Below are 16,560 nucleotides of genomic sequence, written 5' to 3' on the forward strand. Positions count from 1 at the left end.
TTTCGATGTAGATGTAGATAACAAATGTAGCAAAAAAAATTGAGTGTGTAAAATATTTTGAAATTCTACATAAATCATAAGCTCACAAATTTATATACTGACTGAGTACGGGTATAAAAGTAGAGTCGCGTCCACAGAAGCGATTCACACGTTCCTTCTCTTCTTTTAAAAAATATCGCCACTCTTTTTCATATAGTCTTGGCTTTTTCTTTAAATGACGCTACAAATTTTAAGTTGGGAAAAAAATTAATTTTTTAAAAAATTCCAATGTATATTTTATAAGACTTTAAAAAAAAAACCAATATTTCTTTATTTTTTATTCATATTTTCAATTTATTTTTTAAATGAAGTCCCAGCTGAATTTGCCTTTTAAGCTTGTTTTTCTTTATTTTTTCAAAAATAGAAAAACAGGTCCAACTTTGAAGAGCGATTATAGATATTAAAAATTTGTTGTAAATTATAAAATTTTGGTTTTGAATAGTTTGATCAATTTAATTGAAGACTGACTGAGTATGGGTATACAAGTAGATAAGCGGCAACAGAAGCGACTCACAAAGTTCCTCCTCGTTTTCGATTGTATTTTTAGAGAGTACCGTTAAAATCTAAGCAAAATCAGTATGACATTAGAAAGTTTGGACAATCAGCTTATCACACAGTCAGTTGTTTTTTAAACATTTTAAAATGCATAATTAGATTTTTGGCATATGCCAGCAACCACTGTGCCTGTGGCCTACACAATCGGCTAAAGCTCTAGTAGTATACATATATACTTAAAGTGATAGAAAAAAAATAGAACCGACAGGCACATTCACATTTGAAGCCAAATATTTCATTTTTGGAGCAAATTGTTTGGATGAAAACTGTGCCTGTTTGCAGGATAATGGAGCTTTATTTTGGATTATCTCTTGTGGTTATTTCGTAGGAATTATTGGCTGATTTGTAGAAATACTACGTTTTTGTCTTGGAAAAATTAATATAAACGCACTCGAATTTGGTTCTTGTCTTGTTTTGAATCGGTTGTAATCGAATTATACCAGTAAAATTTCATAAACTAGAGGCAAAAGAAGATATAAAATACCAATGCCTGCAGATCCCGTTTTGTTTGTTGTTTTAATTCGGTTCAGATATATGAAAACGTATCCAAAATCTTAAAAATGAAGGTCACACAATGTCAAATAGTGCCACAATTCTAAAAATGTTTTTGGCCGATTCACTGAAAAAAAAAAACGATTCGCATGCGGAAAACAGCGCTAAGTAGATCCCTTTCTCTCGTTGGAAGATCTAAAAAATTATCTTAATGCACGGGTTAGTAGTCATACTATACTCATAATTCAACGCAATGAAAGTTGGAGTCAATAAACTCAATATCCATACCCATGCTTTTTTTGGTTGAACCTTTTCATTTTTTGGATGGATTAATTTAACAAGCAAGTAAGCCCGATAAATAAAAATGTTTTCAGATTTTTAACCAAACAAATACATTTTGGCTGTTTTATATTAACATATTTGATTTAAAAAAAAAATAGACTGTTTTGACATTTGAATATCAAACTAATATTATTTTCCCTGCTTAGAATATTGTACATACATTACATGTATAAAATGTATCATCAAATATACATATTAAAATGTCAAATTGAGATGCACGAAGAAATCAAGTTTGAACATTTTCGACCATATCATATCGAAATGCTGGTCCGTGTATCTGATCAAAATATCATGTCATACTCGTCAGCCAAATAAGTGCACGAACTGACCGAAGGAAACCCGAATACTCGTATCATGCATCAAACTTCGCAGACTTCGCAATGGGCCAGTTTCTGTGCACTTACATTCAATGTCCATCTCCGAGAATATTAATTTAACCTAAAGGTTCTGCTTAAGCATAATCTGGAAAGCTAGTTCCGTGGAAGGCACGGCCCATATCAACTCATTAGCCTTAGAAACTGATTTCCTATAGCATCGCGATGCATCGGAAACGGAGAAGGGAGCGCGCTCATTTGAGACGACATACGCAGAGAGATGATGGCCTTTCTATAGGCGAGAGATCCCCTCATTGGCATACAGCTGCTGAGACGGACTCTGACAGGACACACTCCGAAGCGACATAATCTCTGGTTCCTTCGTCACCTTCTCCTTCTCACTCTCCTGCCCCGTAGCCTTCTCCTTATGCTCATCGAAACGCACCTTAAGCTGTGATCTGGTGGGGGAAGCGGCTTCCCCACTGGATCCCGCAGTTCTTGAGTGGACCGGCGGCAGTTGGATGCGGCGGAGATCCGTGCTGATGGCATGAAGAGCATTGAAGCAACGCCTGAAGCTGGGTCGCTCCGATGGATCCGTGCGCCAGCACAACAAGAGCAAGGAATGCCTGCCAAGAGGGAGATCAGTTGTAGAAGGAGCCTTTTATAATACGGATTAGAGACACCAATTACATTTTGTCGGGACAGATGGTGGGTTGGTGGAGGCGTCCACCATCCTTGACATGGGCGAGCACCTCGAAGTTGTTCCTAGCCGCATACGGCTGCTGGCCCAGGGTGAGGATCTCCCAGCAGAGTACGCCGAAAGCCCACACATCCGACTGGGTCGTAAACACCCCATCCACCAGGCTCTCCGGTGCCATCCAGCGCACCGGGAGCAGCCCCTCGCCTTCTTTGCGATAGTAGTCGCTCTTGTAGATGTCACGGGCCAAACCGAAGTCGCCAATCTTCACCATGCGCCGGTGCCCCGCCTCTGTTCCCTCGGAAACAAGGCAGTTGCGGCAGGCCAGATCACGATGGACGAAGTGCATGTCCTCCAGATAGCTGCAACCGTTGGCCACGTCTATGCACATGGCCAGCAACTCCGACAGCGACAGTCCTTGGACTACCTCCTTAAAGATTCAAATGGGTCGGTAAGGGGGGAAGGAAGGGGATCCCCTGTGAACTTACCTGGGAATTTGGTCGAGCAGCCCTCAGGTACGAGAGGAGATCGCCCGCCTCCATATGTTCCATGACGAGCGAGATGGATTCGGTGTCAAAGCAGATGCCCACGAGGCACACAATATTCTCATGCTTAAAGTTGCTCATCAACTGCGCCTCCTGCAGCAGCTCCGCAAACTCGCTGGCCCCCTTGCGCAGGCTCTGTGTATTAGCAAGGGTTTAGAATGGTTTCCAGAATTATTCCACGACTGATGACTCTATGCATCCTTTCGATTTTGTGGGCTAGTTTAATCACCTTGATAGCCACGCGCTGCGTCTCCTTCTTGTCCTCCGGCTGCAAGTCGCCCTCGTAGACCTCGCCGAAGGCTCCGCTGCCCAGGAAGCGGCGAAGGGTCAGCTGACTCCGCCGGATATGCGGCAGCAGGGCGATGTCCGCGTCGCTGAGCGTCGTGGAAAAGGCGCGGCTGCGGGCGGCCAGTAGCTGCTGCTGCGTACTCAACGTAGAAAGGTTGCTCCAGATGCTTGGACGGCTCTGCTGCAGCAGCTTTTTGGCCCGCATGCGCCGCTTTTGCACTGCTTGGATATAAATAAATAAATAAATAAATAAATGCAACAGCAGGGCAGTAAATCTCTAAAGTCATATCTATCTATGTATCTATATTGTGTCTAATCTAATCTAATCTAATCTAATCTAATCCTCATTATCAAATATAGGATAATAGTTAGTGTGCACACACTTCATGGGCCACCCAGCTGAAGACTGAGCCATCTACTCGTATAGTAGTTCCCACAAAGGGGCACGGCTGGACAGGGAACAGGGAAGCAGGCAACCTGTTCAGTTCACTCGTCAACTACCATAGATATATTTATAATGAATAATACATGCGAGTGTGTATGGGCAGTACTATATGTGCTATATACGAGTAGAAACGAGTAGAAACGAGTAGAAACGAGTACATGGGGATGCAGGGGTATGCATGGGTATGGGAAGGTTACCTTTGCGGACGAGGAACAGGGCCAGCACACAACTGGACACAATGGCCGCCGGGGCAATGATGGCCAGCACCAGAGAGCCACGCTTCTCGGGAGAGACCAAGGGCTCCGAGACTCGGTCGCTGTCCTCGCTGTAAGGCCCCCAGCCATGCTCGTGACTGCGGGCGCGAACCCGGAACAGGAGCAGCCGGCTCGAGTGCAGACTTCGCACGATGCAGCTCAGCTCGGTAGTGTTGCAGAAGTCTAGCCACTGGTCCTCCACGACCGCCGGCTCCTCGGCCCATGGCAGCAGGGCTAGCCGGCCCCCTCTCACACTCTCTCTGCGCCTCCTTCGGCTGGATCTGGATCTGGACCTGGCCCTGGCCTGCAGCGCCTCGAGGCTGTAGAGGGCGATGGGGTCCCCATTACCGCGGGCCGCACTCCAGTGCACCCGGAAGATCTCCCCGGAAATGTGCTGGAGCTGTGGCCGGCCTGGCGCACTAGGTGCATCCCCCAGTGTCTCGTACTCCTGAGTTGGCCCCCGGTAAACGGATGCGCCTGGGGAGGACGCAAAGACGAGCAGCAGCTGGCACTCATAGCGTGTGCGCGGCTTCAGCGGCTCCACCACCATCCAGGAGTGGTTTCCGGCTACTTCCCAGCGCAGCTGTTCCGCCGCTGAACGGCACTCGAGGGCCAGGTAGCTCAGCGGGTCCGAGGTCCCTGCCCAAGAGAGGGTCAGTGAGTAGGGTCCCAGCTCAAGCAGCTGCAGTTCTGGTAATCTCACATAGGTCCGCACGTGCAACAGGCTGCTGCTGTTGAACTTGGTGGGCGTGGCATGGGCTTGCACCCAGAGTCGGTAGCCGGACCCGGGACGCAGCCCCCTCAGCCGATGCATCCCCGCAGTCTCCACTCTGCGTTCCATTTGCTCCTGATCCTGATCCTGATCCTGCTCCAGATCCTGCTCCTGCTTAGTGCGGTTTCCATTGGAGTTCTGCCGCCAGTGGATCGTGTAGTGAACGCTCTCACTGCGGAGCTGGAGGGGTGGGGCCCAGCTGACCACCACCTCGCTGGGACCCAGCACGCGCGCGCTAAAGTTCCTTGGAGCCGTGGGCGAGGCCTGTGCGGTGCGCACCTCCATGGTGGGCAGGGGCAGGGCGTCGAGGCCCAGGCGGAGCTGGTAGTAGCTGCTCAATGTAGCTCTGAGCTGGTACCTGGAGAAGGGCTGCAGCCCTGTGATGTTGATGGTGTCCCCTGATCCGGCCAGCCACTGGTGGCGTTCCCCTTCGCGCTGGCCTCCTTCCAACGAAGTTAAGTTCAGCTGGTAGCTCAGGCCGGGCACGGGCAGCGCGCAGTCTGGAGAGGCATGCAGCTGGGTCAGGGCCAGGGTGCACTGCAGCTCCTCGCACTGGACGGCAGTGGAGTCCAGGGCAGCGGCGGCGGGGAGGAGCAGGCAGCGCTTGCTCGGATACGCCTGGTAGTTGTGGGCCTGCAGCAGCCGCACCTCTTCCGGCTCGAGCTCGACGAGGTACTCCAGCTGGTGGCGCCTCCGGCCATAGGCGCGGATACTGCCGTTGCGCAGAGCGTAGAGATAGCCCGCATCCTGGGCCAGTTGTCCGCTGTCCCTCGTCAGCAGGTGCAGCTGGCTGCGCAGCCCGGTGACGGTGCAGAGCTGGCGGGCCACGTCGTAGACACAAAGCCTTCCCTGGTGGTCCACCAAGTTGAGCGTCTCCGTCCCGGGCTCCAGACTGCCCTCGTACAGCCGGAAGAGGGCGGTGGGGGACTCGAGGGGCACAGGTGATCCGTCGGTGAGCCTGCGGCCCCGTAGCGTAGAGTTGCGGGACACAGCCTCGTGCTCGAGCCAGACCAGTGCCCGGCTGTGGGGCAGGGCCACTAAGTCCCTCAGCAGGTGGCCCCGCGGAGTGCTCCAAAGCCGCTCGCCCTGCAGGATGCGCCCCTCGAAGCGGCACAGGTCGAGGCGGTATATCACTGCTACCTGCGCTGACGGCGCCTCCTGACCCGCCTCCAACTCGGCCCAGTAGACGATGCGCTGCACCCAGTCGACGGTGAGGGCAAGGACCTCCGCCCGCATCCTGGCTAGCTTGGCGGGCGTGGATCCTGGCACGTGGGTGAGCAGCTCCACATGCTCGTTGACCCACAGGAGCCTCTGCTCCCCCTCCATGATGGCCAGGTGCTCCACGGGACTGGCGGTGTGCACCAGTCGGCGGCGGAGCTGGCTGTCCAGGTCCAGCTCACCGATGAACTCTGTGTTGGCAAAGACAAAGCGGGGCACGGCCTGCACCTCGGGCGTCACGTGAAGGGCGTGGCTAGCGGCGCCGGCGGCCGCCCCTGTCGATGCCACATGCGCCTCCACCTGGAAGCGGTAGGTCTGGTCCCGCTGCAGGTTCTCCACTCGGGCCTCCAGGGTACTCTGGTTCAGCAGCAGTTCCGCGTGGATCTCCGATCCCAGCCAGCAGCTGATGCGGTATTCCAGAGCCTGCACCGGAGCAGGCGCCTGCTCGGGCGCATCCCAGCGGAGCAAGGCCCCGATGCTGGGCGGGACCAGGGGCTTGGCAATGCGCTCAACGAACACGCGCAGGCGCCGTGGCTGGGTGGGAGCAGCGGCGGGCGTGCACAGCTGAACGCGGGTGGTGGGGCCCGTGCGCCAGGCGGTGCGGGCCGTGATGCTGACTGTCAGCTGCAGCTGAGCCTGCGGAAGGTGTGTGATACGGGCGAATGGGGTGGCTAGGTCGAGTGTCTGCAGGCGCTGGCCATACTCGATGAGCAGTCGGTAGGAGATGCTGTGGTTGCCTCCACTTGTCGCTGGCTGCCATCGCACGTGGAAGTCGTCCCAGTGGCCGTCATCCAGGCGGACGCTGTCAGGGAGAACGGCCGAAGGTATGACCCCAGCATCGGGTGGTGGTGGGGCTGTTGGGTCGGCGAGCTGGAGCGAGGAGGCGGGGGAGTTGAGACCCAGTGGCCACAGTTCCATGGTGTCGTCGAGGGCTGTTGTCCTGGCGAGGAGTGCTCGGCGCCCGCCCCGATCCAGCCAGAGCAAAGCCCCAAGGGGTCGGACCACTTGAAGGCTCTGGGGCAGGGCATCCCTGCCAGGCCAGCTCTGCACCAGCCGAGGGGAGTCCGCGACGGAGACCACTCCAAGAGAAGCCCGGTAGAGGCGCAGCGCGGCAGGGCCCGAGACTAGCCAATGGAGTTGGCCTTGCTCCAGGTCGAGGCTGAACGAGGCGATGCTGTCCCCAAGGCCGTTGACGTGGTAAAACTCCACCTCCTCCTCATTCACGTGCTGGGGGTGGCCCGGGGAAGAGCTGAGGGGGCGACTTGCCAGACGGTTGGCGGTTGCGTAGTAGAGATGGCCCTGCCGCGGGTCGATGGCCAGCTGGCGGGCCCCAAAGATGGGCAGCAGCTCGCGCGTCCCGCTCCACGGATCCAGGCGCACCACGCAGTTTCGCGCCAGATCCGACCAGTAGACTCGGCCTCCCCTCCAGTCGTACGTCACGGCCCCTACATGGGGCACCTCATCTGGTACCAGGCATCTCAGCTGCGGCTGCTCCACGTTGATGCAATGCAAGACCCCGGAGCCGGCCACGTAGTAGCCCGCACTGGCGTTGATCATAGCCAGGGGTCCAGGCCGCGCCTCCAGCTGAGCCTCCATTCGCTCCAGTTGCCCGCCCAGCTCATTGGTCTCATAGAGTGCGCCTTGGTAGGTGGCCCAGCGGAGGCGATGCGGACCAAGGGGCCAGGTGCGAGCCACGTGGGGTGGGGTCCAGTCGCCGGGCTCCCCGGCCGACCTCATGGCCCGCACCCGGAAGTGGTACAAATTGTCCGGCTGCAGGCGCTCGAGTCCGAAGTGGGGACTGCGGATGTTACGGATGCTGAATGCGCTCTGGCTGGCCACGTCCAGCACCTCCAGCTCGTAGGTCAGGTCCAATGCAGCGACGGGTGACTGGTAATGATTCCTAGACGGCTCCTGCCACGATATGTGTGCTGCCTGTGCTCCCAGCACGGCGCTCAGCCGTCGAGGCACGCCAGAGGGATGCGCCGAGGGGAAGCGCTCTGCGGTGAGGAGGATAAGGCCCCAGCAGTCAGGGAAGTGCCGCAGCGGCCAGGTGCCCAGCCCTCCGTGGTTGAGCTGATCCGCCAGCAACAGTTGAATCTGGCTGGCACCAGCGAGCAGCAGGGAGCGGCCCTGGAGAGCGAAGGCCTGCGACGAATTGTCGGGCAGGGCGATCAGCGGCACTTTGAAGCTGCCATCATAGCTGAATTCCAGAATTTTCCCCTCTTGCGCCACCAGTAGGTGGAGCAGCCAGTGCAGCGGGTCCAGGGTGAACCAGCCCGGCTGTCTGATCCTGGCAATGCGGATACGCTCCTTGCTGGCCAAATCGAGACGCCAAACGCTCTCGGCATCGGTCCAAAAAAGCCAACCGTTCAAAGGGTCGACCTCCATCTGCTGAACCGGGTCCAGAGCCTCGGACAGCACATCAAAGTCTGTGCTCTCCAGATCCACTTTGAGCAGGGAAAATTTGAGACTCGGCGTCTCCACAGCCAGGTAGAGACGTCTGTGGAGCCAATCCAGGCTAAGCTTTCGGGGAATCCATTCACCGGATATGTTCCTCCGTCCATCCAGCTCTACTCTGCTAATGCCAGATGTCGGCTGGCCCTGCTCCAGTCTCAGGCTGTTGGAAAGGAGGATGAAGAAGGGCTACTCGTATCTATTGTGCTTTGTTCTTTGAGATTTTTTGATGACTGCCCACCTGCGCATCTCTCCCAGAACGTCAACAACCCACAGCCGCTGCTCCTTCTGCTCCCAGGCCATGTCACCAATTGGCTGATCAGAGTGAAGGACGAGTCGTGTCTCCCCGCCCGGCGTCAAGGACTGCCACACGATGTTCCGCTGCCCGGCCACAAGCACGCTCGGGGCGTGGGCTTCACCCTGGTCCTTGTGCAGTTGCGGAACCCGAGCGGGACTTGTCACGACGCTGGCAGAGGACGCTGGGCTCTCGCCATGCTTGTTGACCATCGTCAGCTCCAGCCTGTACTTGGTATGGGCTTGCAGCTGCGAGAAGATGAAGTTGCCCCGCTGCACCGCCACCAGCTGCAGAAAGAAGTGCAAAGTGCTACTTTCGTCAGAAGGAGGCAGTTATTAGATTGCCTACCTGCTCGATGGTTCGGTTATCCACCGAACTGCTCAAACGAAGGCGGTAGCCCTCGACGGGGCCGTTGGTGAAGCTGCCCGGATGCCAGTGCACGGCCACGTGGCTTTCGTCTAGTGGCAGCAGTTCCTCGATAACGGGTGCCGAGATGGGTGCCCCCTCAGGAGGCGTCTGGTAGGCGGGTGTGGCCGGCGAGTAAAGCACATCGTCGTTGCTTTCGCCGAAGGGGAGCTCGAAGCGGAACTGGGTGATAAATGCAATTTATTGCCAAGATGTACATATATGTAGATGCAGATGACAGATGTAGCAAACAAAATGTAAAATGTAAAATATTTTAAAATTCTACATAAATCATAAGCTCACAAATTTATATACTGACTGAGTACGGGTACGAAAATTAGAGTCGCGTCCTCAGAAGCGACTCACAACGTTCCTTCTCGTTTATATTTATTTTAATGAACATTTTAGCAGAATAATGCACCGACTCATAGTGCCCGGGCTACAATGGGTTATTTTGAGACCCACAATATACCATTGATGAAGTGGCCGGCAATGGGTCCGGACTCAAATCCCATTGAGGATCTGTGGGGCTCCCTTGCAGCAAAAGTTTATGCTGATATAGCACGTTTCTATGTGAAACATTCAAAACTTTTTTTGTTATTAAAAAAATGCATTTTGAATTTGGTTATGCTTTTTTGTTTTGTAGTTATAAACTGCTAACCAAATAAAAATATTAAATTAATAAAGAAAATAGGTGTTGAAAAAAAACTTCACCCAAAGCGCACATATGTACAGCCGTTTTACCAAGGTAGGTTAGCGACACCTAACTTATTTATAACGTATTAACGTGTCAGCCACCTGTTTATGTTTTCTTGAACGTACGATTAGAACATACATAAATTGGCACTTAATCCAGATAAAAATGTTAATGCTTAAAGTATATAAGAAACTGCTAAATACGATAAGCTATCCCAAGCTTGGAATTGAAGGAAAACAAATTAATTATGTAGATCAAGCAGAAAATTTCGGAAGAACATTTAACAATACGCTTTCTTGGAGTAATCAGGTCACGAATGCTAGTGGAAGAACATATGGTCTTCTAAGACTACTTGCACCCGCACAAAAAAATTCTTACAAAAAAAAACTCAAACTACTGATAGCACTAGTCAACACGATTTTTCCTCAAGGAACAAAACGAACTTTTTCTTAAAGATTTGGGGCTTAGAAATGGTTTGATGATTTTTTTTTTTTCTATGGCAGAACTTTTCTTTAAAGAATTTTTGAAAACTGTTATTTTTTTTTAAAGCTTTTTTCAGAGGTAGCGCTTGCTTTTTTCACATAACTCTAGTATCTTACGTCTGGTAAAGAACTTTGCTATTTTGAAAAGATAATTAAAACAGCTAGAAGGTAAGCCCAAACACTTTGTGATTACAGCTTACTGTCTGGGAAATATAAAGCATTGAAATGCAAAAACGATGATTTTTGTGCGATATTTTTTACGAAATTTTGACTTTAAAATCTCAGGAAAAGTCGAAAAAAATTATATCTTGTGTCCCCTATTTTTTTGTGTATAGGTGCGTGAATTTGGCGTCGTTTAAGGTATCGCTCATTAAAATCTATGGAGAGACTTTGGAGCTAAAATTCGTAAACCAAACCTAAAATATGGAAAAAATGAACAAAAAATACCTTTTGGAAGGTTGCGGGCCCAACTGCCAATTTGGGAGCAAAGCAAACGAACATGGGTTGTACATTTGGTATCTGATCGCGTTCCTTTGTTCCCAATGGAAACCAAATTAACGCACCTATACACAAAAAAATAGAAAACACAATATATAATTTTTTTTCGACTCTTCCTGAGATTTTAAAGTCAAAATTTCGTAAAAAATATCGCACAAAAATCATCATTTTTGCATTTCAATGCTTTATATTTCCCAGACGGTAAGCTGTAATCACAAAGTGTTTGAGCTTAACTTCTAGCTTTTTTAATTATCTTTTCAAAATAGCCAAGTTTTTTACCAGACGTAAGATACTAGAGTTATGTGAAAAAACAAGCGCTTCCTCTGAAAAAAGCTTAAAAAAAATACCAGACTTCAAAAATTTTTCAAAAAAAAGTTCTGCCATAGAAAAAAAACCATAATTCTTTAAAAAAAATTTAAATCTCCAATTTTTTGTCGAGTAGTGTAGCCAAGACGTATTTAACACCCACCTTATTTTATGGAATAGAAATATTTGGAAATTGTGATGCTGAATCTCATAGAAAACTAGAAGTAGCATTTAGCAGTATTGCCCATTACACCTACAATAAGAGACGAACTGATCATATCTCAATTTTAGCAAGAAAAATATTTAAGATGGATTTAAAGACATGGACAGGGTACAGAACAATTGTGTATACCAGACAGCCGAGCTATTTATACGATAAATTGAACTTTGCTTTTTTAATTTTAATAAGTGCTATAAGTGCTTTGCAGAGCAATGCAATTTAGGGAAAAACTAGAAATATACTTAATAAACACTTAACAAAATAAAAAAATATTAAAAAATAATAATAAATACTCTTAAACATAAACAAATAAAATAAAAATAACGACAAAACTAAAAAATACATAAATAAAAATAAAAGAAGTAACTTTTAAATAAAAAAAATTAATAATAAAAAAATAGAACCATAAATAAATGTTAATATATAAACAATAATATTTATAAAAATTTTTAATAGAAAAGGTTGCCGGGTTTCTCAGCCCGGTATTTAGTCGTAAAATCTTTAGGTAATAACACTACTCGACAAAATCGAACTTTTTTTTTCCTCAAGGATCCAAACCGACTTTTTCTGATAGATATGGGGATTTAAAATTTTTTAAAGAATTATGGTTTTTTTTCTATGGCAGAACTTTTTTTTGAAGAATTTTTGAAGCCTGGTATTTTTTTTTTAAAGCTTTTTTCAGAGGTAGCGCTTGTTTTTTTCACATAGCTCTAGTATCTTACGTCTGGTTATAAAGAACTTTGCTATTTTGAAAAGATAATTAAAACAGCTAGAAGTTAAGCCCAAACACTTTGTGATTACAGCTTAACGTCTGGGAAATATAAAGCATTGAAATGCAAAAATGATGATTTTTGTGCGGTATTTTTTACGAAATTTTGACTTTAAAAACTAGGAAAAGTCGGGCCTGGAAGGAAGGAAGGTGATGATTTTTTTTTTTTCTATGGCAGAACTTTTTTTTGAAGAATTTTTGAAAACTAGTATTTTTTTTAAAGCTTTTTTCAGAGGTAAGCACTTTTTTTTTTCACATAGCACGATCTTACGTCTGGTTGTAAAGAACTTTGCTATTTTGAAAAGATAATTAAAACAGCTAGAAGTTAAGCCCAAACACTTTGTGATTACAGCCATTTCTTAGCCCCAAATCTTTAAGAAAAAGTTCGTTTTGTTCCTTGAGGAAAAATCGTGTTGACTAGTGTAATTAGTGGTTTGGCTCTCTTCTAGGATGCTTGCATAGGGCACGGGCAATTCGGTCTGTCTGCCCTGTTTTTAGTCTGGTATTGATCTTCATAACCTTCGTATCCATCGCATCACTTTATTATATCGGCCATACTGACGCCTACTTTACCTTAACAATAGGAAATACATTTTACAACATTGCCCATTGAAACGCTAGACTTTTTATACCCGTACTCAAACAAGAGTTAAGGAGTATATTAGATTTGTGGTAAAAGTGGATGTGTGCAACGCAGAGAAGGAAACGTTTCCGACCCCATAAAGTATATATATTATCGATCAGCATCAATAGCCGAGTCGATAGAGCCATGTCTGTCTGTCCGTCTGTCCGTCCGTCCGTCTTGATGAGCGCCTGGATCTCAAAGACTATAAAAGCTAGAGCAGCCAAATTTTGTTTCCAGACTCATGTGATATCACACTGCTACAAGTGTATTTCAAAATTTCGCCCCGCCCCCTTCCGCCCCCACAAAGGATGAAAATCTGTGGCAGGCACAATTTTAAAGATACGATAAAACTAAAAACGCAGTATCATAGAGAATGCCCATATCTACCAAATTGCCGAATCTGAATTAGATTGGATCATAATTATAGCCAGAATGAAGAAATTAATTTTCTGTTGGTTCTTCCGCTCCCTCCTGTCAGAGACCCGCTACCTATCTCTTTCTCGCTCGCACACTCTCCCGCGTTCAGTGCGCGAGCAACCCCCAGCGGAGGAGATGTACATGTTAGATGTAAAATATACATTGTAGATGTATATAACAGATGTAGCAAAAAAATGTAAGATGTACAATTTTTTTTTTAATTTTAAAATTCTAAAAAATCATAAGCTCAAAAATGTATATACCGACTGAGTACGGGTATAAGTAGAGTCGCGTCCCCAGAAGCGACTCACACGTTCCTTCTCGTTCTTAATAATAATTGAGTTTCAACGGCTAATAAAAACGCTTAATAGCCAAACAAAGGTTAATAATACTGTTTTGAAAATATCTATGTGTGTGAACACTTTGTGCCACAGCAATACTGTAGCGTTAGGAATATGTATATGAAAATAAAAAAATTAACATATGTAGATAAGAATACAAATAAAAATGAACCGTTAATTTAAAGTTTTTTCGGTATCTTTGCCTTTTTATCTTCTCAACAGATTTCAATAAAGAGATTTGGTAAAAAGAGTGTAAAAATGTCTTTAAAATTAGATTAAAGTGAATAAATAACATTTTCCAGAATTCAGGCCAATTTCCAAATGAAAACCACTGGATACAAATTTGAACACTTCTTTATAGATATACACAACAAAATACGATGATCATAAAAATTTTATTTTTTCGGTCCTGGTTGACCATTCGGCGAAATTGCCCATATGTACATTAGGGAGGAGTGAAACTGCCAAACAAAAATAATTTTATTTTTCTTAACTCCTGTGTTAATCGTTTACCTCATAAAAATGTGTACAAAAAATCAAAGTTCTATCACTTCATCTTGAGGCTCTGCATAAAAATGGTTTGAAATGTCATATGCCAAATAGTTTTTTTTCAAACTAAATTTTTCTCTGCGTCGCTTAAAACTAAGAGCAATTTAAAAAATAGTACTTTTGGTAGGAACAACAGATAACAAACATTAACATAAATTATAATCACAAATAAAAATAAAATGTAATAGACCCAAGTAAGATTAAGCGCGAAAAAGTTCGCAAAGATTTGTAGTTATTTATTTTGACGGTCGTACAGACAAAACTTTATTTATGACCTGTTATGAAAATATTTATTCTCGAAAAACCACCACTGAAGAACATGTATCATTAATATATGAGCCAGGCTCAGAGTCCATTAGTCATCTTTCCATTGATTCGGGAGAGGCAGCCACAATTGGAAAAAATATTTTCGAGTTAAAAAAAAAAAAAATCATAGGAATATCTTCCTTCTCTTGCGGCATTTGGATGTGATGGAACTGCTGTTAACATTGGACATAAAAATGGAGTCGTTTGCTTATTGGAAATAAATCTCAATCGACCCTTACAGTGGGGTGTGTGCTTGTTGCATGCGAATGAATTACCACTTCGCCATTTATTTATTGCTGTGGACGGTACCACAATAGGCCTTGAAAGCTTTACTGGCAGCATTGGCAAAATGCTCGAAAAATGTCGTGATTTAAAACAAGACGCATTTGATACCATACCAATTAAATTGCCAATCGTCGATAGTGGTTTGTTGAGCGGCGATTAAAAATATTTTTATAACACATTCTCCGCAGTTTCTGATGGTACTGTCTCACAAAACTTGGCTAGCAAAGACCCAGGGACCCTGGCACATTTATTTCGGCTAACTTGCGCAAACAGGATTCTTCGTGTATATATCGGAACAGCAAAGCCAACACAATCCCTAAAAGATCTGGCCACTTTCGTTATGAAAGTATACGCAAAGTATACAGAGCCTCCAATGACAATTATATATAGAGACAGCGAAGTTGAGAACTGGATTTCATTAGGTACTCATTACCTAATGTACTTTCAACTAATTTAATTTAACTTTCGTTATTGCGCATTTAATATTAATAATGTTAAGATAAATACACGGAAATATTCATTAACGAGAAGAAACGTGTGAGTCGCTTTTTTGGACACGACTCTTTTATACCCGTACTCAGTCAGTATATAAATTTGTGAGCTTATGATTTATGTAGAATTTTAAAAAAATTTACATTTTCCATTTTTTGCTACATCTGCTATGTACATATACAGCTACAGTGTATATTCTACATCTAAAATGTAGATTATACGTTTAACTTTAGATTCTACATCTTCTCCGCTAGAGGCCGCTCGCGCATTGCAGAGGGCAGAGTGTGTGCGAGCGCGAAAGAGAATAAGTAGCGTCAGCATCGCCAGAGTAGGTGGGGGTAGCCACTGCAAATTAATTTCTTTACTCTGGCTATAATCTGGTAGATATGGTCATTCTCTACGATACTGCGCTTAGTTTTATCGTATCTTCGAAATTGTGGCTGCCACCGATTTTCGTCCTTTGTAAAGGCGGAAGGGGGCGGGTGATATCACAAGAGTCTGGAAACCAAATTTGGTTGCTCTAGCTCCTATAGTCTCTGAAATCTAGGCGACAAACAAGGCGGAGGTACGGCTATATCGACTCGACTGTTGAACAATTTGCTTTCATTACGCTGGATCGGTGCATGCTGCCAGAACTATAAAATAACAAAGAAATACCTGAAAACAAGGCACAAATGCCTCATATGAAGAGGGAACAAAAGCTCGCGATTCGATTCTAAAACTTGAAATTCCTAAATGAGTTTAAACACTATCAAAAGTAGACCTATAAACAACAAAACTTTTTTCCTGTTATTATATTTTTAAAAATATATTCATCCTTTTTTCCGCTTCTTTTTTTTTTGTCAGTTTGTCCTGTTTTTGAGACGAGAAGGAGGATCCAGGATACATACACTCGCCAATCCTTACAGCACAATCTAAAGAAAACGATGAATTCGAGATCTCATAGCAGCATCGAAAATAAAAGTTTTGGTTCGGTCTGTAATGTTTTTCCAATTATTTAACTCTTTGTTTATGAAATCACTCAAAACCCACCTCATTTTTGCAATTTTTTCAGTTATATAAATTCCGGCTGAGTTTTGAAAATTAGTTCGGCATGCGCTCGCGATCACAGTCAGTAATAAAAACTAATTTTCATTACGAGTATTCCGTATTACGTATTCAAGCTTCGCACTTTTTCAGAACCGTATTTAGAGTTATTTCAATTGAACTTTTTTCCTTTATCTCCTTCAATGCATATTTTTAGTAATATTTCTAAAATTTATGCTAAACTTAATAAAGAATTGTAAAAACAATTCGAATTCGATTCTTTAAATTGTGCTGTAAATATGAAGGATTTTATTAATATTTTTAAGGTTTGAATACACTTCAATACAGTGTCATGGACTGGATGTTTGACATACATATATGTATAATACATATGTACATATATGTTGAAATGGATATACAGATTTTTCAAAT

General features: G+C 45.6%; 1 protein-coding gene across 3 annotated transcripts in view; it reads right to left on the reverse strand.

Moving 5' to 3' along the window:
• Nucleotides 1-417: 417 nt before the first annotated feature.
• LOC111072114 (protein sevenless) overlaps nt 418-16,560 on the reverse strand; it is a 29,915-nt gene continuing 13,772 nt past the window's right edge. For 2 of the 3 annotated variants that reach the window (XM_022363758.2, XM_022363759.2), the window contains exons 6-12: nt 9,059-9,298; nt 8,657-8,997; nt 3,915-8,578; nt 3,214-3,494; nt 2,928-3,119; nt 2,433-2,869; nt 418-2,368 (exon numbers count right to left, since the gene is read on the reverse strand). In XM_022363758.2, the coding sequence (XP_022219450.2) occupies nt 2,035-2,368; nt 2,433-2,869; nt 2,928-3,119; nt 3,214-3,494; nt 3,915-8,578; nt 8,657-8,997; nt 9,059-9,298 (6,489 nt within the window). In that variant the 3' untranslated portion in view covers nt 418-2,034. The remainder of the gene's footprint in view (nt 2,369-2,432; nt 2,870-2,927; nt 3,120-3,213; nt 3,495-3,914; nt 8,579-8,656; nt 8,998-9,058; nt 9,299-16,560) is intronic. The other variant, XM_022363760.2, reaches the window with a different exon arrangement.

The sequence above is a fragment of the Drosophila obscura genome, unplaced genomic scaffold, assembly GCF_018151105.1.
Source record: "Drosophila obscura isolate BZ-5 IFL unplaced genomic scaffold, ASM1815110v1 contig_75, whole genome shotgun sequence".
NCBI lineage: Eukaryota > Metazoa > Arthropoda > Insecta > Diptera > Drosophilidae > Drosophila > Drosophila obscura.